This window comes from Saccopteryx leptura, chromosome 13 (genome assembly GCF_036850995.1).
Source record: "Saccopteryx leptura isolate mSacLep1 chromosome 13, mSacLep1_pri_phased_curated, whole genome shotgun sequence".
NCBI lineage: Eukaryota > Metazoa > Chordata > Mammalia > Chiroptera > Emballonuridae > Saccopteryx > Saccopteryx leptura.
This window is the reverse complement of record NC_089515.1, coordinates 13,554,482-13,576,656: the sequence shown is the minus strand read 5'-3', so window position 1 is coordinate 13,576,656 and position 22,175 is coordinate 13,554,482. Positions and strand designations below refer to the sequence as shown.

The following is a 22,175-nucleotide window of genomic DNA, read 5'->3' as shown; positions in this document are numbered from 1 at the left end:
AGCATGGACTTGTGAAAATCATACATTTTATTGTTTTAGACAGTCTTTATTGTTTGGGTTGAAATAGTGAGATTACGAATATATGGTTTCAGTTATTTAATGTATACTAAGAATCTGTTCTTAATTTGTTAATGTCTTTTATAATAATAGTCTTTGGAAGAAAGATTTATCTTTAAGACTAACAATTAATTTAGAATCACTTTAATCTTACGTATCTATGGTAAAAAGACACATTTTTGTTATGCATATTGTTAAACGGATTTCTACTAAGTGACGTGAGAAAAAAATATTGAGTTCCTTTTTTTAAAAATATTGTTGTTTTTTGTTGTAAAATATATAGAACAAAATTTACAATTTAACCACATTTTTTCCAGTTTTTTTGAGATATAGTGACTTTTTAAACCATTTTTTAGTGTAGAGCTCAGTGATGTTAATTAAGCGCATTCCCTTGTGCATCTGCAATCCCATCTATGTCCAGAACTTTCTATCTTTCCAAACTGAAACTCCTTACCCATGAAACAGGAAGTTCCCCCCCCCCCCCCCCAACAACCGCCTTCTACTTTCTGTCTCTGAGTTTGACCACCCTAGGGACCTCATACGTGGAATCATAAGGTGTATGTCCTTTTGTGAAGGCTTATTTCCCCTAGCATAATGTCTTCCAAGTTCATGCACATTGTAGCATGTGCCAGAATTTCATTTCTTTTTAAGCCTGGATAATTATCCATTGTATGTATATTTCACGTTTTGTTATTCATTCTTCCCTTGAGATGCTTCTACCTATTGGCTGTTGTGAGGGATGATGCTAGCTATGAGTGTAGATGAACGGGTCTCTGTCCCAGTTCCTGCTGCACGTCTTCAGCTGGAAGTGGAATGGCTATATCGTATGGTGATTCTATGCTTAGTTTGTGAGTCACTGTCATACTGTTCACCATGGATGCTACAGCAGTTCACATTCCCCGCAACGAAGTATGAGGGTTCTGCTTTCTCCACATCCCTGTCGACATTTAAAAAAACAGTAGTCATTCTAATGGGCATAATAAATATCTTACGTAAAGATTTGATAGTAAATTATTTTATTTTATTGTTGATATAAGCAACATATTCACTGTGAGGACATCTGCTTTCATAAGGTGTGGAATATTTATGTAATCATGGCTAGGAAAATACATAGTGTACACAATATTTAGCCAAGAAATAGAAAAACTAGGTCATGTGTTACATTTATATTTATAGTTTTTAAACTATATACCTTTATGTACTTTGGTTTTTAAACTACATACCTTTATGTACTTTGTAAAGGATTAAAAATTGCCAGAAATTGTAAATTTTAAATTTGCTAATGCACTTTGGGAAGTAATGGCATGTCGTCTTCATTTAAAAAATTTTAAAGAATTCATGGGGGTGACATTGGTTAATAAAAATTATATAGATTTCAAGTGTACAATTCTATAATACATCCTCTGTATATTATAATGTGTTTTCATCTTCATTTCTTTTGTGTGTGACAGAAAGACAGAGAGGGGGACAGATAGGGACAGACAGGAAGGGAGAGAGATGAGAAGCATCAGTTCTCCGTTGTGGCTCCCTTTTTGTTCATTGATTGCTTTCTCATATGTGCCTTGAGTGTCAGGCTACAGGAGAGAGAGTGATCCCTTGCTCAAGCCAGTGACCCTGTGCTCAAGCTGGCAACCTCGGGGTTTCAGACCTGCGTCCTCTGCATCCCAGTCTGATGCTCTATCCACTGCACCATTGCGTAGTCAGACTCCTCTTCATTTTTAACTTTATCATGTTATTTTTGCTTTAATTTTTAATCCACACTCGGCTTGATTGGATTATTCCCTAAACAGGCAAACACACACGAAACCCTATTTGCTTGTGTTCAAATGCATTTAGAAGTAAAACGTATTTGTTGATTCATTGCAGTCAGTCCCAATCAAAACGCCAGGCCATGCAAGAAGCCGTGCTCCCTGAGGACGTCTTGTTCCAACTGCACCAGCAACGGCATGGAGTGCATGTGGTGCAGCAGCACCAAGCGCTGTGTCGACTCCAACGCCTATATCATCTCGTTCCCCTACGGGCAGTGTCTGGAGTGGCAGACGGCCACCTGCTCCCGTGAGTATTCACCGGAGTGACTTTTCCGATGACGGTGGCATAGGTCACTTTCCTGTGGTGGCCAGAGGGGTGAAAAACAGTTGAAGAGGTTTTAAAAAGTGAGAAAAAAATAGTGTCGCTGCCCATTTAAAAACCTATTCATGCCATAAGCTCCCGATTTATATTATACCATCATTGTGAACTCCGCTAGGGGTCTTACCCCAGTGGTCCCCAACACCCCCGGGCCGCGGACAGGTACCGGTCCATGGGCCATTTGGTACCGGTCCGCAAAGAAAGAATAAATAACTTAACATTATTTCTGTTTTATTTATATTTAAGTCCGAACGATGTTTTATTTTTAAAAAATGACCAGATTCCCTCTGCTACATCCGTCTAAGACTCATTCTTGATGCTTGTCTCGGTCACGTGATACATTTATCCATCCCACCCTAAAGGCCGGTCCGTGAAAATATTTTCTGACATTAAACCGGTCCGTGGCCCAAAAAAGGTTGGGGACCACTGTCTTACCCTACGTATTCACATTTTGTCCCGCTTGTCCTCCCCTAATTCTGCGTGTGTCCTGCAGACAGAATAACGTGTCACAGTGGAGCTTACACAGAGAAGTACAGATTGCTTGGATGTGTCTTCTAGTGACCTTTAATCTACTCCAGGTGCCATACGGTCTCTTCCTTAGTCGCCTGTGATATTTTTCTGAGACTCTACACCAGTTGTTTTGTAAGTTTCACAATAGGATGTCACTAATAGTTTCCTCAGGATTAGATTCAAGTTAAGCCTTTTTAATCGTTAGATTCAGCTTAAGCACTTTTGGGCGAGAGGATCGTCTCAACGGCGGCACATCAGCTGTCGAGGCAGGACACGCTGTCTTGGTGTCGGTGGTGAGTCAGGTCAGCGGGGTGGTTCTGGACTTGCTGCGGTTGTGCCGTTGGTGGCGTCATGTGTAATCAGCACTGTAGGATGAGGAGGCACAGACTGCTTCTGCGGTGCTGGTCCTGTGTGGTTATGAGAGTGCCGTTTCTTGCAAAGACAAGTTGCCCCAGGATGTCACTGCCAAGGGAATTGCATACCACTCCTTGGTGGCCTTGTAGGAACTGGAAACCAGGTATGCTACCTTTGCTTGGGAGACTTTAGAATCTCAGCGTCTCACTAACAGCGGCATCCTGCTCAAAGTTGCCATGTGCAGTTTCCCAGCAGTGTGGGCTGTAACAGCTCATTCCTAGCCCTTTCTTAAGAACCTTCCAGACTTTCTTATGGCCCATTGGCTTCCTTCTGCAGGGGCAGCCCCTGGCAACGTGACTGTGGTGACATGTAACTGTCCTGGCAGGAACATGCATTGTCTACCCATTAATTCCTCCTTTTATTCTTCTGAGCTCTCCTGTTTTCCTCCAAGAGGAAGAACCACGTTCGAAGAAGAGCAGCTTCATATGGTTAAGATCCTTTTTGGTGGTGAATCTACTGTTGGGAGGCTTTGCCCTGAGATCTAGTGGCCCTCAGACAACATGGTCACCCAGTTATCAGCTCTTCCTGGTTGGATGGGCGACCTCATTCAGAGGTGGCCATTGGCTAATGACAAGGCAGGTGGAGATCCACTGGGGTTTTGATCCCTCTCAAGGAGGATGTCCTTTACCCCAGGGGTCCAGCCAAACCCACATTTGTTTCTTACTGGCACCACTGTGGCCTGAAGACTGCGGGCCAGAGCTTACAGGCTGTGGCTGTCGTGTACACTCTTCTCCCAGGCTCTTGGCATCAAGGAGGGGTGTCTCTGGGCTGAGCAAGGCTGAGCGTATTACAGGCTGAGCTCCCTGTGTCTCCTGTTTCTTAGGAAGTTTGATAAGGAACACTGATGTATCTGACCCAGTGTGTGACAATGAGCTGGTTACAGGCATAAAACAGTCTTGCTAGCACAGAAAACATCTCATTACTAGCAGCCGACTTCTGGGGAGACTTGAGTACCAGGGCTGGAGACTTGCGAGCCGAGACAATGCTCAACCTCTCTTGTCTCAATAGCCGTGTTTGTCTCTCCACAAACACTGATGTTTGTGAAACACTAATTAATGCTCAGTGAAGAAAGCCAGACACAAAAGACTTCATACTGTATGACTGTTTACAGGAAGTTCAAAAGTAGTTGACGTTGAAGCTGTGTTATATTTTTTAGGAGTGAATATGGAGGTAGTAAAACTATAGAGTAAAGCACAAAGTTATTCTTCTGAGTGTCGGAGCATACTGCTGTAAGATTGGGGGTGCTGGTTAGGAAAAGGGTACGTACGGGGAAGCACAGTCGCACTTGTGGGCTGGATGCAGGGACAAAGCGTTTGTTTACAATAATTCTTTATTGTATTCTAACGTACAAATGATGCTGTATTATAATTTATGCACTTCTTTGTATATGTTTTCGGTAGGTGTTATGTTTTATAATAAAAAGGCTTAAAGGTAGGGAAAAGGGAGCTTGAAAAGCACCCAAGCTCTTGCACTCTTAAGAAGTTTCTATTTTTTTTTCTTTTTTTTTTTGTATTTTTCTGAAGCTGGAAACGGGGAGAGACAGTCAGACAGACTCCCGCATGCACCCAACCGGGATCCACCCGGCACGCCCACCAGGGGTGAAGCTCTGCCCACTAGGGGGCGATGCCCTGCCCCTCCGGGGCGTTGCTCTGCCGCGACCAGAGCCACTCTAGGGCCTGGGGCAGAGGCCAAAGAGCCATCCCCAGAGCCCAGGCCATCCTTGCTCCAATGGAGCCTTGGCTGCGGGAGGGGAAGAGAGAGACAGAGAGGAAGGAGGGAGGGTGGGGGGTGGAGAAGCAAATGGGCGCTTCTCCTCTGTTCCCTGACCGGGAATCGAACCCGGGTCCCCCGCACGCCAGGCCGACACTCTATCGCTGAGCCAACTGGCCAGGGCCTCTTAAGAAGTTTCTAAAAATTATTGTTAGCTCTAAATTGCCTTCCTTGCTTACACATCTTCCTTGTATTTCTTTCCTTCTTTCTTATCTGCTCATCTTTTGGAGGAAAGTCTTCAGTAATTCTTTGTTGAATATATTTTCGGCTGGTAAACATGTGCTTTATTTATTTTTTGCATGTGTGGAAGTGCTTTTTTCACGTTCACTTGAATAATAAAGTGGCTGGAGCGTGGATTTCTAAATAATTCTCTCCTTAGAGCTTCTAGCATTTGATGTGAAGGAGATTTGTATGCTAATTTAGTTTTCAGCTCTTTGTGGAACATTTTTTTAAGTGCTTTTAAGATTTTTTTTTTATGTTTGGCATTTGGAATTTTGCAGTTTGTTTAAATTCAGTTTTTCAGTAGTTGATACAAATTTCAAAAAAAAGTAATTTTCATTGTTTTTCAACCTGAAGAATAGTTTTTTCTCCTGTTAAAACTGCTCTTTAATGTCTTAGATTATTTCTTCTCCTATTTAATATATCTGAAAAGAGTAGATGGTAATAAGGAGTAATTAGTTGTTGGAATATACCACAATATTTCTTAACTTCACTTGTCCTTTCCATCTCTTTGCTAATATTTATTTCCATAGCCTTTAAAATTCTGTGCCCTGTGCATCCTTGTGGGGAAGTGGGGAAGTGGGCATTATATTTTGCCTCATTTGAGGTTTACTAGTAAATGGAACTTGAAGCAAATTTTACAATGCAAGTGAGAAATAGATATGGTCTTTGTAATATGCTTTAGTATTTTCCTGTTATCATATTGTGATAGTAATGCTTCAGTTTTCACAAATTGAAGAAGAGAAATATATTGTAAGACAAATTTTGCTTAATGTTTCAAAGAAAGCTTTGTTAACAACTGGCATTATTAATAATTAATATATTTTAAGTCATTGGATATTTTATTTGTGAAAATGAAATCCAAGGGGCTCATTTAAAGCAATAATAGAAGACTTGGTTGTTACTATACAAAAGTGCAAATAAAAATGCAATCACATTGATATAGTGAAAATGGAATAACAAGAAACATGAGAACATTGTATCACAAATCTCTATATCTTTCAATATTTTGCAGGTTTATGAACATGGTCAGTTTAAACACTGTTTTCTAGGGAGATAAGAAAAGTAATCATTTGTTTAAATTGATTAAGGTTTATCTTTTAGAGCACTGTTAGTTTCACAGAAATATGGGAGGAAGGTTCTGAGATTTCTCATATATCCTCTGCCCTCCCACAAGTTCCCCCCATTAACCTCCCACACTAGAGTGGTACATTTGTTACAACTGGTTTGCCTTTATCGATACATCATTATTGCCCAAAGACTAGTTTATGTTAAGGTGAACTCTAGGTGGGGTACATTCTGTGAGCTCTGACGAATGTATAATGGCACGTGCCCATCATAATAGAATTACTAGATGCAGTAGGGTTTTTTTCTTTTTTATTAATTGAGAGGCAGGGAGGCAGAGACAGACTCCCATGTGTGCCCCAACTAGGATCCACCCAGCAAGCCCCCTACTAGGTGATGCTCTGCCCATCTGGGGCTGCTGTTCCATTGCTTGGTAATAGCTGTTTTAGCAGCTGAGGCAGAGCTGTGGAGCCATCCTCGGTGCCTGGGGCCAACTTGCTGAACTTTTTGAGCCATGCTGCAGGAGGGGAAGAGAGAGAGAGAGAAAGAGAAAGAAGAGAGGGAGAGAGAGAAGGAGAAGCAGATGGATGCTTCTCTTGACCTGATAGGGAATTGAGCCCAGGACTCCCACACGCCAGGCCGACACTCTACCACTGAGCCAACCGGCCAGCGCCTCTGTCAGTGGTTCTCAAACTTTTTGAAGTTGGGCGCATTTAAAATCCTACAAATAATTGTAGGTGCACTATATACAAATTTCTAAGAAATATGTTATAATAATTAAGTCAGATATTAAAGAAAAAATATAAAGTCCAAGCATGCTTTTATGGTAATTAAACGAAATAAATACGACAAAATTACATTTATTCTGACATTAAAAAACATTTTTATGTTACATTTTTTGAGTTATGCTTTTTAGAATTCGTAAAAAAAAGGGGTTAAAAAATTTTAAAAATGACAAAAAGTTATCTTTTTATATATATATAGATGCATTCTTAGTAAAATTTAGTAAATTCGGCAAGTCCCGGCACGAATGTGTTAAGTTTTTTCATTCTTGTGTTTATAAAAAACATGAGCCCAGTGTGTCCTAGCGATTTCTTCAATATTTGGGCATATATTTGAAAGGCAAACTCTCATTTCCTCGTCAATACATTGAAGAATTCCTCTCTTTTTACTCTTGTGTTGAGTGCTGAAAACCCCCACCATACATATCATCTTAACTTTACACCAAACAAAAGATAGAAGAACCTTGCCTCCAGTCTTGCCAGGGAATATGGGGTGGGGGGGCAGTGTAAACAATCCAGCACCACAGCTTAACAGCCTTTGCAACCCAGTTAGGCAAGTGAGGTGAGGGGTTGGGCAGACTGTCAGCTTACAGCCAATTCCCCACACCTCTGTCCCCCCAAAATCTAAACTCCAAAAATCCTGTTGGTTCCTTGGTCCCCAACAGGAACATATTTCTCTTGGACCGTAGGGCGCACCTGGAAATCTTCTGGTGCACCAGTGCGCCCCGGCGCACACTTTGACAACCACTGGCCTATGCAGTAGTCGCTTCCCTAAAAATCCTTAGTGCTTTGCCTGTTCATCTCTCCCTTCCTCTTAATTCCTGGCTATCACTAATATTTTTTTATACAAGTTCCGTAATTTTGCCTTTTCCAGAACATCAAGTAGTTGGAATCATACAGCATGTAGCCTTTTCAGATTGGCTTCTTTCTCTTAGTAATATGTACTTACGTTTTTTCCCATGTCTGTTCATGGCTTGATAGCTTATTTATTTTAGAGCTGAATAATATTCTTTTATCTGGATATATCACAGTTGAGCCATTCGCCTACTGGAGGACATCTTGGTTTCTTCCAAGTTTAGACAATTATGAATAAGCCTGCTGTAAACATCTCTGCAGATTTTTGTGTGGACACTAATGTTTCACTTCATCTGAGTAATATCAAGGAGTGTGATTGTGGACACTGTGGTAGAGTGTGTTTAGTTTTGTAGAAATCGCCAGACTTGCTGTATTTTGCATCCCACTAACAAAGATTGAGAATTCCTATTGCTTCAAGTTCCACCTGCTCGTCAGCATTTGGTGGTGTCCGAGTTCTGATTTTGACCATTCTGACAGGTGTATATGGGTATCATTGTTGTTTCAGCTTCCAGTTCCCTAATGACATATACTGCGAAGCTACTTCCATCCTTGCCGTCTGTGTATCTTTTTTTGGTGACTGTCTCGTTGCCTATTTTTCAAATTGGTTTGTGTGTTTTCTTATATTGAGTTTTAAGTGTTCTTTCATGTATTTTGAATACCAGTCTTTTATCAGATGTGTCTTTTTTCAAATGTTTCCTTTCAGTTTGTATTTTGCCTTTTTATTTCTGTAACAGTGTATTTTGTAGAGAAGAAAAATGTAAATTTTAACAAAGTTTAGTTTATTGATTCTTTCTTTCATGGATTGCGCCTTTCATATCATAACTAAAAACATCACCAAACCCAAGATCATCTAGATTTCCTAGTGCGTAGTTTTGCTTACATTATCCATCTGTTCTTTCATGCTGTCGACTTTATGCATTAGAGCCCATAGCCTATTAATCATAGTTGTTTTAAATTCCCGGTCTGGTAATTTCAGCATCCCTGTCATGCCTGGTCTGATGCTTGTTCAGTCTCTTGAATATGTGTTTTTTTGCCTTTTGGTATGTCTTATAATTCTTTTTTGATAGCAGATGTGATATATGGGTAAAAGAAACTGCTGTAAATAGGCCTTTAGTAATGTAGTAGTCAGGTGTGTGGGGGGGGGAGTATTTTATAGTTTTGTGATTAGATCTCAATCTTTATGGTAAGCCTGTGCCATATACTGTGAAATTAATTAGTGCATTTTAGGCCCCTCCTCCTCCTTAGGTGGTATAGAATGGCTAGAGGGAGCTAGATGTTGTATATTTCTTTTTTTTTTTGTATTTTTCTGAAGCTGGAAACGGGGAGAGACAGTCAGACAGACTCCCGCATGCACCCAACCGGGATCCACCCGGCACGCCCACCAGGGGCGACACTCTGCCCACCAGGGGGCGATGCTCTGCCCCTCCGGGGCGTCGCTCTGATGCGACCAGAGCCAGAGCCTGGGGCAGGGGCCAAGGAGCCATCCCCAGCGCCCGGGCCATGTTTGCTCCAATGGAGCCTCGGCTGCGGGAGGGGAAGAGAGAGACAGAGAGGAAGGAGGGGGGGGGGGTGGAGAAGCAAATGGGCGCTTCTCCTATGTGCCCTGGCCGGGAATCAAACCCGGGTCCCCTGCATGCCAGGCCGACGCTCTACCGCTGAGCCAACTGGCCAGGGCCTGTTGTATATTTCTTGTTCCCCACCATAGGCTATTTCTCTTTAATTAGGTCAGGTAGGCTCTGTTAAATAGTTTCTCCAGGGTTTGGTAAGAAGAACAGAATGCTCTGGCATATTTTAAAATGGTTCCTTTCCTCTCCCCACTGCTTGGAGCCCAAGGGACTTTTCTTTGATATTCACCGTAAGGGTGTGGGTAGAGCTCCTGAAGATAAAGCTCACAAAAGTGTGGGGTTCCTCCTAAGGCTGTGTCCCCTGGAGATTTTAACTTTCAGAGTTGTCCACAGTGAGCCGCCAGCCATTCATCAGGTACAGCTCAGCATTTACTCTGGCCCTGGTTCCCGCAGAGGTTAAAATTGCGTCATTCGGTATCCACTTGTGTGTCTCTCTAATTTTGGGAGTAGTGGTTTGCCCTGTGACCCCACTTCTGTGATAGCTCTAAGAAGACTTACTGATTTTTCAGTTTGTGTTGCTTTTTTACTTTTTGTTAGGATGGAGTGGTGACTTCTAAGCTTCTAGCCGTCTGGACGGGAAACCAGAAATCTTCAATAAGCATTTGATGACACAATTTCTTGCAGATTGCTTTTTCAAAATCTTATATATTTCAAAGACCATAGTAAATATTTTACAACTTAATCTTGTGAAAAGCCAAAAATAGAATAAAACAAAATAAAAATGACTGCAGACAGCAGTATGGGGATTGCAGAAGGAAAAGAGGGATGGGAGGCCATGGACGAGGGTAGGGAGAGGCGCATGGTGATGGAGGGAGACTTGACTGCAGGTGGTGAGCACAATGCAATAGACAGATGACGTAATACAGAATCGTACACTTGAAACCTGTGTGAATTTTAATAACCAATGTCACCCCAATAAATTCCATAGAAAAATAAAAAGAATCAACAAAAAGAAAAAAATGACCGCCACCCTAATTACTTATAGCTCATACATAAGTCTCTGTACTATCCATAACTTAGGAAGCGTGCCTGTTATTGTTTTCTGTAAGAAAAAGAGAAACCATTAGGGTCTGTCAGTGTTTGAGTCAGCGTTAAACGCTAAAGAATGAATTTTCTACAGGGTTAACATTAGTCACTTGTGTTTAATGACTCAAAGCATATTCTTCCTTTGTAAATTTCTTATTAAAGAAATATAGGAGATGGTGCTCATTTTCCACCTTCTTACATCCATCTCTAAAATGCTGAGCATGCAAAAAATTCATAACAGCAAATCATGTTGTAACTGATGAATTCTTTAATCCAATATTCTATTATCCCTGCCCAATTCTGTATATTGAATTCCTGATGTTCACCAAGATGCTGTACCATCGTTTGCAGCAGTCTGGGGGACATTTTTGTTCTTAATAATATTAAAATACTGAGTGGCAATGATGTTATTACCACAACAATGAAATTGAGTCTGCCAGAAATCTACCTTTTTTTTTTTCCTTTGGGAAAAATGTGACTAGAAGACATTGTTCATGGTGCCTTGTCTCTGTGTCACCATCTTCCATGGATACACAATTCCTAAGACAAAGTGTGCCTGTTCTAGCAAAATATCAGTGAACGTAATTAAAGAAAGTCTCCACCCAGTACAGGATACTCTGAATTGACATTTTAAATCATTGCATAGGAACTAATATAAATATGATGGCGGCCTATAACATGTTCATCCTTGCAACAGGCATCACAGTATCGACGGGCTTTGTTGAGGGTCACAGGTTACACATCAATTAAACAGAAAAGATTGAGCTTCAGTGAGTGAGTCTTGGAGTGAGTGATATTCTGAAGTCCTGTAAGTTAGAGACAGTCTGAGCTGCTAGTTACCTGGCTAAGGCAGAGCACGTTCCCATTCAGCGTGGCTCTCTGGGTGGGGTTGAGGTTAGTAATCACAGGATAGCCAAATATTAGTATCTTGGACCCTTGGAAAGAGCATGGTCCTGAGAGGCATTCCTTACGTGGCTCCGTCATCGCAGGGGCTGGGCAGGCATCACTTACCCTGAACACAGTTTTTCCTTCAAGTCCTTCACTAGACACAACAAGAGCAGCTAAAAGGGAAATGTGCACTGGACCCCCCGGCTAAGCTCTATATCGCAGCCAATGGGAAATGTACACTGGACCCCCCTCCCCCCAGCTAAGCTCCCCGAAGGTCCTAATACTGGCCAAGTTCAGGAGTCTAAGTTCTGAACTCATTTTTCTCTATGTCATAGCCACCCCCCATTTTTAATCCTCAAGTCGGTCCCTGCATCTCCTCTTTGTTCATGATGAACGTTCTCTTTGCTTTAAGTAGTTGCTCTCTTGGGCATTATTACAAAAAAATGTTTACATAAACTATCGATGATCTTTTATAGTCTTTTTTTTTCCCCAGATCACATTTATTTCTCTATTAGCTTACCATTCCATTTGCATATAAAGTCATGTAACATGTGTGTTACTGTCCCTGTCGTGCAGCTCAGAATTGTTCCGGATTGAGAACCTGTGGACAGTGTTTGGAGCAGCCCGGGTGTGGCTGGTGCAATGATCCCAGCAACACAGGGAGAGGACACTGCATTGAAGGGTCCTCCCGAGGACCAATGAAGCTTGTAGGGACGCACAGTAATGAGATGGTTCTTGACTCGGGTCTTTGTCCTAAAGAGAAGAACTATGAGTGGTCCTTTATCCAGTGTCCAGGTAAGAAAAATGTGATGAAAGCAATTACAGTTTTTCAATCATTATTTTTTTCAAACAATTTCAGAAAACAAGAATATATTTTTCCTTTCTTATAATGAAGATTTAGAAAAAAAATAACAAAGACGATGAGGCTTAAAATAATATTGTTCCTTATACCTATCTCTTATATACATTGTATTCTGTTCAGAATCATTAAATAAGCTAACCAGATACATTGCATAAAATTATTAGATTTGGTTTCATGTTAGTTAAGAGGAAATAATATTGGCTTATTTTCTATCTTAGTATTATAATGTCTCAGAATTCAAAGGTGACTCTGTGGATCCAGTCAACCTTCATACTGAGTTTGGGGATTTTCTCTGTAATACCCAAAGTACAACATTCATATCCATGACTCTATACTGATTTAAAGGGTTGAAGACATAATAAATGGACAAATACTTGTTACAGAAAAAAATTTAAATAATAAATATAGAAGGATGAGGGAAATAAAAAAAATATCACTGTTTGAACCCTACAGGAATAAGTACTGTAAGAATAATCCACTTAAGAATGTTGAAATTAGTGGGTGAAACTTGAAGGTAGCTGAAGAGTATCACTTTAAAAGTTTGCAAATTCATCAAAAGGACATAACATTTTTAAACATTTTCACCTATTAACAAACTTTGAAAAACAGATGAAGGTTTAATGGAGCATGATCACAAATCCTTTTACTCTTCAGAGACATTATAGCATACCACTTTCTACTTTGATTTTGTAGCTGGTACTATACCTGTTTGTTTTTTCTCTTACCACTTTTTTTTTTTGAGAGTGTATTAGTTTTCTGTTGCAGCATAAAAAATTATCGTAAATTTAGAGGCTTAAACAATACTCATTCATAGCTCACAGCTTCGTATGTCCAATATTGGGGATTGGCCTGGCTGGCTTCTCTGCTTCGGGTCTTAAAGGCTGAAATCAAGGTGTTGGTCAGGCTTCTGTTTGGAAGCTCTGGAGAAGAACCTGCTTCCAAGCTTATTGATAATGTTGGTGGAATTCAGTTCCTTGTGGCTGTAGGACTGAGGTGCCTGTCTTCCAGTTGGCTGTTAGCCAGTGACCACTTCATGTTCTAAGGAGTGCTCACATTCTCCCCCACATGTCCCCCTTTATCTCCAGCTAGCAATGTAGAGTCTCAGAAACTCAAATGGGTTCTCTCATACTTTTAATCTCCTTCTTCAAGTAGACTCCAGTTCCTTGTAAGGGATTATCTGATTGGGTCCATCCAGGATGATCTCCCTTTTTTAAACGCAGCTGTGCCATGGAACATACCTAATCATCAGAGTGACTCGTCATTGTATGATACGTACAGGTCCCTGACACACTCAGGAGCAATCCATTAGCATTCGATTAAATAACTGAGTACTATTCCATGACCTCATTGACACATAAGACTATCTACCCATTCAAAGTATATAACTCAGTGGTTTTTATTCACAGAATTATGCAACCATTACTAAATCAATTTTAAAACATTTTTATCCCCAAAAGAAACCTGATAATTAGTAACAGTCACTGCACATCAAACCCCCACTTACCCTGTAGGCCCCAGGCAGCCACTGGTCTTTATATCTGGATTTGCCTGTTCTAGATATTTTATATAAACTGAATCATATAATTGTAGTCTTTTGTGACTGGCTGTTTTTCACTGTGCATAATATTTTCAAGGTTTATTTATGTTGTAGCGTGTCTCAGTACTTTACTTTTTTACCAAATACTATTCCATTATAAGAGTGTACTACATTCTGTTTATCCGTCCACCACTTGATGGACATTTGGATGTTTCCAGTTTTTGGCTTTTTGAATAATGCCTTTATGCGCATCCATGTATAAGTTATGTGTAGACATATTTTCATTACTTTGGGAATGAAATATCTGGGTCAAAAGAAACTATGTCTAACCTTTTGAGGAACAACCAGACTGTTCCAAAGCAGCTTCATTGTCTTCCATTCCCACCAGCAGGGCACAAGGTTCAATTACTCCACCCCTTTGCCAAACACTGGTCATTTCACATATTTTGATTATACTCATCCTGATGGGTGTGAGGTTGTATTGCATTGTGGTTTTGATTTGCAATTTCTTTTTTTTTTTTACAGAGACAGAGAGAGTCAGAGAGAGGGATAGATAAGGACAGACAGGAACGGAGAGAGATGAGAAGCATCAATCATTAGTTTTTTGTTGCGACACCTTAGTTGTTCATTGACTGCTTTCTCATATGTGCCTTGACAATGGGGCTACAGCAGACCAAGTAACCCCTTGCTCGAGCCAACAACCTTGGGTCCAAGTTGGTGAGCTTTGCTCAAACCAGATGAGCCCGCGCTCAAGCTGGCGACCTTGGGGTCTTGGACCTGGGTCCTCTGCATCCCAGTCCGACACTCTACCCACTATGCCACCGCCTGGTCAGGCATCGGCAATTTCTTGTTGGCTAATGATGCTGAACATTTTTTTAATGTGCGTTGGCCATTTCTTTTTCTTTTTTTGGACAAATGTCTATCAGATTCTTTGCCCATTATTAAATTGGGGTACTTGTCTTTTTACTATTAAACTGGAGGAGTTCTTTATATATTCTGAATATAAGCCCCGTGTCAAAAATTGACTAGCAGATCTTTTCTCTCATTCTGGGGGTTGCCTTTTTCATTTTTTTGATAGTGTCTTTTGAATCACAAACATTTTTAATTTTGATTTTATCCTTTTTTTTAATTGTTTCTTGTGCTATTGGTGACATTTCTGTGAAACATGAATAACGTAAGATTCCAAAGATTTATGCCTATCTTTTCTTTTAGGAGTTTAACAGTTTTAGCTCTTACATTTAGGTCTTTAATCTGTTTTGAGTTACTTTTTATATATGTGTTATGAGAAAGGGACCTAATTCTTTTGTAATTGTATCTAGATGTCCTCCACACCATTTATTGAAAAGACTATTCTTTTCCCACTGAATTTATCATATTGCATATTTTATTGTTCATTTTTAGAAATTGTATCTTAGTCATTCTATATAGTTCAATTTCTCTCTTTCTCTGTATTCTTGAGTATATAGATAGTTCTTTTAATAACTGTTTTAAAAATCCTTCTTTGCTCATTCTTCTGGGCCACTTCTTTGTCTGTTTCTATTGATATATATTTTTTTACTAATTATGGATCAAAATTTCCAGTTTGATTATTTTGTATGGTATCCCGGACACTGAGTTTTGCAGTTTATTATTCAAGTTTGTTGTATTTCTTTTAGTGTGATATACTTTATGCTGGCATGCAGTTCTGTTACACGGGGTCTGTCTGATCAATTTCAAAAGTTGTTCTTTAAGGTTTGTTAGGACCTTTACATAGCAACCCTACGTCCAGAACGAAGTGGTTTCCACTAAGACAGTGCCTTTTTGTGGTCTCTATACACTGCTCTTTGTATTATGAGGTCTCTCCACTTTGATTAGTGGGAATACACGCTATTCCCAGTTCAATGGGAGGTCCTGGCATTGTCTGACTTACTGTTTCCTGGTGGTTCTTTTTCCAGCTTCATGGAAGTTTCACATTGTGTTCAACTCATTATTCAAAGGTTTAATCCCCTTTGCAGATTGCTGTGTGCAACTCCCTTCTGTAGTATTTTGTTCCACACATTCTAGCTTCCTAGCCTCCCAAATTCATGGCCTCCCTGAACTTGGATCTTTGTTTCAGCAGCTGAATGAATCTCTGGCCTTAGTTTGGGTTTTCCTCCCTGGGCTGCATCCAATCCACTGCTTCGAGGCGGCAGGCAGGGCACTCATACTAGGTCCTTCTCTTAGGCAGGCTCTACCTGAGCTGCCTGTTAGATTTGAAAGTAGGTAGGGGCTTCATATGCTTTAGCTGTCTTGTTATTTGCTGTAAGAGGACAAATATCTGAAGGGTTAATCCTTCCTGGGCAGAAGGGAAGCCTTCTATCCATGTGTTTTTATTGACAGTTAATCTCTTGGAAACAGCAACTAGGTCTTGTTTTCTTGTTTGTTTTTAAAATCTTGTTTGACGATCTCTGTCCTTTATTAGAGTGTTGAGTTAATGAAAATTTAACTTGGTATTTATTGAGTTTAAGACATACCATGATGGTATTTGCTTTAAATTTTTTCTTTATTTTTTCCTGTTTGTTCGTGCCTCCTTTTGCCTTTTTTTTTTTTTTTATCAATTGAGTGTTCTTTAAGCCCATGTTTAGATCATTTTCATTGGATTTTTAGCTGTACTTCTTTTGTGTTTTTTTTAGTGACTGCTGTAGTGATTGTAATAGTCACCTTTATCTTAAAACAGTCTACCTTGAATCAATGTTATAATACTTCATGTATAAGGTAAGAATATTACAATGGTATAATTCTACTTGCTTTTCCCCCCTGTCCTTTGTATAGTTATTGCCATATATTTTACTTTTATGTATGTTATTAACCGTGGTTATTTTTGCTTTAAATGATTTTCATATAAAGAAATAAGAAAAACAATCTTTTTTGTTTACCCATATATTGACCATTTCCTGTGGTCTTAATTTTTTCCTATCTGAATTTCTTTCTGCTGCATTATTTCTTTAGCTTGATGAACTTTAACTTAAGTACCGTTTTTCAATTGTGGCATTAAACGATCATAGCTTTCATATATATGAAAGAAGTTTTTATTGTCTGCATCTCCTTAGATCTATATTTCAATTCATTAATTCTTTCTTTAGATGTTTCCAATTTTCACTTAAATCTGTGTTTCAATTACGTATTACTACAGTGTGTTCGTAAAGTCATGTGCACTTTTGACCAGTCACAGGAAAGCAACAAAAGACAATAGAAATGTGAACTCTGCACCAAATAAAAGGAAAACCCTCCCAGTTTCTGTAGGATGATGTGGCAGCATGTGCGCACGCGCAGATGATGACGTAACACCATGTAGACAGCGGAGCAGCCCGCGGCCATGCCAGTCGAGATGTGGATGGTACAGAGGAAAATTCAGTGTGTTCTGTGGCTCGCTAAATTAGAATCCATGACCAAAGTGCAACGTGAATATCGGCACGTTTATAACAAAGCGCCACCACATAGGAATAACATTACTGGGTGGGATAAGCAGTTGAAGGAAACCGGCAGTTTGGTGGAGAAACCCCGTTCTGGTAGGCCATCAGTCAGTGACGAGTCTGTAGAGGCTATACGGGATAGCTACCTAAGGAGCCCTAAAAAACCTGTGCATGAGCCCACATCGAACTGCACTGAATAGGTATGAATCTGGGAGAGTTTTCCTTTTATTTAGTGAAGATTTCATATTTCTATCGTCTTTTGTTGCTTTCCTGTGACCGGTCAAAAGTGCACCATGACTTTACGGACACACTGTATTTAACATAGCACCCAAGCTCCCTGTATAAACGCAGTTTTGTTTGTGATTCTGCGTCATCTAGTTTTGCTGAATTCTGCCAGGTAGTTCTCCTAGTTTCTTCTGGTTTTTCTCACGTGACTGAGGTTATCTGGCAGTTTGACTGGTTGTGAATGGTCTCAGGTGTTTCACTCACTTGTCTGATGGTGTGAGAGCTGACTGGTTGATGGAGGGGTCCTCAGCTGAAAATTAACGTTCTCTGCTGTATTTGCCTGTCATCCTCCAGGAGTAGAGACAGGGCTTCTATGCATGGTATTCTTAGAATAGAATTCCAAGAAGGAGAGGGCAGAGTATGTCTACCTCTTGAGCTCTAAGTCAGAATTTCTATACCATCACTTACTGCTACTGTTCTGAGCACGTCTTGATGACAGACCATGTTCAGAGGGTAGGAAGAACTCCATTTTTTTGGTGAGAGCAAGGATTACATACCATTAGGAATATTGGATTTACAGAAGTGCCTAGAATTTGTGCAAAGTGTTTGCAGCTCATCTAATTCTATTTTGTTCGTTTGTTCATTGACATGACTCATAGGGCGTAAAATCCACCATTTTAAAGTACATCATTCAGTGGTTCTTAATGGAATCAGTAGGTGCGCAACTATCATCATCATATGGTTCCAGAATATTTTAATATCCCTCAAACAAAATCCCTTATCCTTTAAGAGTCACTACCTGTTCTTCCTGCCCCCAGCACCAGAACCCACTAATTTACATTGTTTCTTTGTGGACTTGTCTGTTCAGGACATTTCATCAAAATGCAATCTTACGTTTTCTTTTGTATCTGGCTGCTTTCTCTTAGCAAATGTTTTTAAGGTTCATCAGTATTACAGCATATATCAGGCCTTTACTTATTTTTGTGGTGGAATAACATTCAGTCGCATAACACATGTTTGTATGTCCATCAGTTGACGGATCCTTGGCTTATTTCTACTTTTGTTCTGTTGTTGTGAATAATACGGCTATGAGCTTTTTTGTAAGTTTTTATGTGGACATGTTTTATTTATTTGTACTTTTGGTATGTAACTGGGAGTGGACTTTTTAGTCACATGATAAATCTATATTTAATGTTTTGGGGAATTGCCAGAAGATTTTCCAGAGCTATTGCACCATTTTACAATTACCACCAGCAGTATCTGAGGGTTCTCATTACTCTATCCACACCAACACTGGGTAATGTCCGTCATTTTGATTATTACCTTCCTAGTCTTTAAGAGGTGGTAGCTAATTGTGGTTTTAAATTTCTTTTCCCTTATGACTAATGAAACTTCTTTATGTGCTTAATTAGCCATTCATACATCTTCTTTGGAAAATGTCTATTTGAATACTTTGTTCGTTTAAATTTTTTTAAATTATAGAATTATTAGAGTTATTTATAAATTCTGGATGCTAGACCCTTATCAGGGGTATGATCTCAAATATTTTCTCCTATTCTGTGGATTGTTTCTTCATTTTCCTGATGTTGTTCTTTGAGGCACAAAAGTTTTTTGGTTTTTTTTGAGGATGTCTAATGTGTCTTTTTTTGTTTTGGTTGGTTATGCTTTTCAGTCAGATTAAGAAACTGTTACTTAATACAAACTAATGAAGATCTACATCTATAGTTTCTTGTAACATTTTAATAACTTAGTTCTTACCTTAGGTCTTTGAACCACATTTAGTTTTTTGTTATATATGGTGTAATGTTTGGGTCCAAATTCATTCTTTGCATGTGGATATCAAGTTATTCCAGCACCACTTGCTGAAAAGACTATTAATATTTCTCATTTAACGACCTTGGCACCCTTGTTGAAAATCAACTGACCATCGATACATGGGATTATTTCTGGATCAAATTCTGTTCCAATTACCTGTATGTCTGTCTATTCATGTTCCAGTGTCACCTAGCTTGATGACTGTATCTTTAGAGTATGTTTTGAAATTAGGACAAGTCCATCCTTCAGTTTTGCTTTTCTTTTTCCAGATTGTTTTGGCTAGTTTGTGATTTAATATGAATTTTAGGATCTGCTTATCTGTTCCTATAGAAAAGTCTGTTGGAATTTGAGAGATACTGCATCTTTTTTAAAGTTTATTTATCTGATATTTGTAATGCCCCTCTAACATTCTCTTGGTTGCTGTTTGAATGATATACTTTCCAGTCATTCATTTTTAACCATCTTTATCTTGAGGTGTGTCTCCTGTAGATAGTACATAGATCTTTGTTTTTTATCCAGTTGCTGCCTGTTGACTATTTCATCCACTCACATTTTTTAATTTAATTAATTTTTTGTTCTTTTAAAATTTTTTTATTGATTAATTTTAGCACAGAGAGAGGAAAGGAAAGAGAGAAAAAGACAGGAACATCAATCTGTTTCTGTATGTGCCCTGACCGGTTCATACATTTACAGTTAATATTATTATTTATATAATGGAATTTATGTCTTTTATTCCCCCCCCCCCCATATTTCTCATGACATTTCCTCTGCTCCTTATTTATTATTTTTTGTAGTAAGTAATTTTTTCTGATGTAACATTTAGTATATTTAATGATTTTTTTTACTATAAAGATTATTAATCGCCTAAGTGGTTACTGCCAAGTTTACCATATACTTCTTAACTTGTTAAAATATGCCTCAGATTTATACTAACTTAATTATAGAGAGATAAAATAATATTACTCACATAGGTCTTTTCTCTTTGTTCCCCATTGTGATATTGTTACATATATTACATATTGCAAACTCAACAATACATTTTTATAGTTATTTATGTAATTTTATGTCTTTTAAAGATTTTGAAGGAAGGAGGGCAAATATATTTTTATAGCTTTTGTTATGTTAATCTTTGTATTTGCTATTTCTGGCTTTCTTTATTTGTTCCTGTGGATATGAATTACTATCTAGTAATACCATGTATGTCTTTATCCCAATATGGATTTTTCTCATATTTTTTTTCTGTTATTGGGAAATATAATACATTTCTATATGTTACTAGCCTAAGAATACCTCATCCTGTCATAGACAACAACTGAGAGCTTTCTGTGGGTGCTTTAAAAGAAATCTCCATTTAGAAAAAGTAGGTAAATAATCTAAGAGATGAAGACCAATCTAGAAATAAAAGTGATTACTATAAAATTACAGTGTAACAAGGAGGCTTTTTAAGGAAAGACAAAAAAAAAAAAAAAAAAGCATAGGAGGAAAGAAGCAGCAGGATACAATTAAAAACAAAATTGTGGTTGTTCTAAACAATGTTTTCTCTTTATTTCACTTAATTTGTCATAAATATTTTTCTTTGTTACTAAATTTTTTTCTGTTTTATGATGTAATACATGACAATAAAATTTGAAAACTAAATTATCACTTTTCTCAATTTTATTAAAGGGATGGTGAAGATTATTTAACATTTTCAGTGATAACTCCATGTCATTTTTGTGCTATGTTACAATAGAGTTGTGCCTCTGAGTATTTTTGTAAGATACAGGTATTTGGTTTTTACTCCTTATGTGGGTGTATTTCCTCACCCTTTGATGTTAACTGATGTTGGTGACCTTAGGCAAATCTTTTAGGATATCCCTGTCGGTTCCACAGAGAAGAACAATGGTATTCGGTGTCTGGTCTTACTGATTCATACATCCTGATTACGCATTTGTTTCGGCCATTGATTAGCTATGTGACTTTGGGTAGTTCCTTAACCACCCAGGCTCCCTCGTCTTAGAAATGGTCCAAAAAATAGTACCTTCCACATAGAATTGTTGTGAGGATTAAAGGATATAATTCATGTATACCACCTAGTATGCTGTCTGGTAATGGAGTGGCATTTACAATATTTTAAAACTGACACTATGTAAATTGACCAATCAGAATACATGCCTGCCACAAACAGTTGGTATCATCTGAACATTGGCTTTTCAGTTAAATGCTATCTCATTTGTAATAATGATGGAAATGATTCTGAAGGTGACACTGAGCATGATGTTTAGACAGTTACCGAACTAATGCAATATTATGCCCCAAATAGGCTCTAAAGGTATGAGCTTTTCTATACGAACTTTTATCTCTCATCTGAAATTGTTGTATTCTATTGTAATGTTAATATGAAAACATAATAAATCTCATACTGTGAAGACACAAAATAACTCATGCTCTAAATCTGATTCTGTTAGTTCACATCCACATAGAATTTCAATTAAGCCTCGAAGCTTTTCTTGCCCAAAGAAGATAAACATGCAAATTAATTTAAAAGCACTATTTTTGTTAATGTTGCACTTACATTTTCTTGGAGTAAGGACGTATTGCCACACAGTTTTCTATAGTTATCAATCCTTTGTTAGTATGTGTAAATATAATTAGGGTGAATGTTAACATTTTTTAAAATCATAGCTGTATTATTCAGTCTTGTATTTATGTACCTTAATAGACATAACATTCACATGAATCTTTTAGGAATATGTTAAAAAGCATTCCCTGCTTAGCCATAACTTTTATGTTTCAGTTTATCCCTAACCTGTACATTTTCTAAAGCATAAGGCAAAAATTCGAAATAGAATTTATTGAATAGATTGTTGTGCATTGATATTTTGAGGCTCATATGTTACACCTTAAGACAACTTGGGAAGTGTTCTTTGGACTTTTGCTACCATTCATCTTTTTAAAATAAATTCTTTGCCTTGACAGTTATTGTAC

At 38.6% G+C, this 22,175-nt stretch overlaps 1 protein-coding gene across 2 annotated transcripts in view; it reads left to right on the top strand.

The window, feature by feature from the left end:
- The window catches only part of ATRNL1 (attractin like 1), a 548,672-nt gene that overhangs the window by 115,794 nt on the left and 410,703 nt on the right, over positions 1-22,175 (top strand). For both annotated transcript variants that reach the window (XM_066355686.1, XM_066355687.1), the window contains exons 17-18: positions 1,924-2,112; positions 11,915-12,133. In XM_066355686.1, the coding sequence (XP_066211783.1) occupies positions 1,924-2,112; positions 11,915-12,133 (408 nt within the window). The remainder of the gene's footprint in view (positions 1-1,923; positions 2,113-11,914; positions 12,134-22,175) is intronic.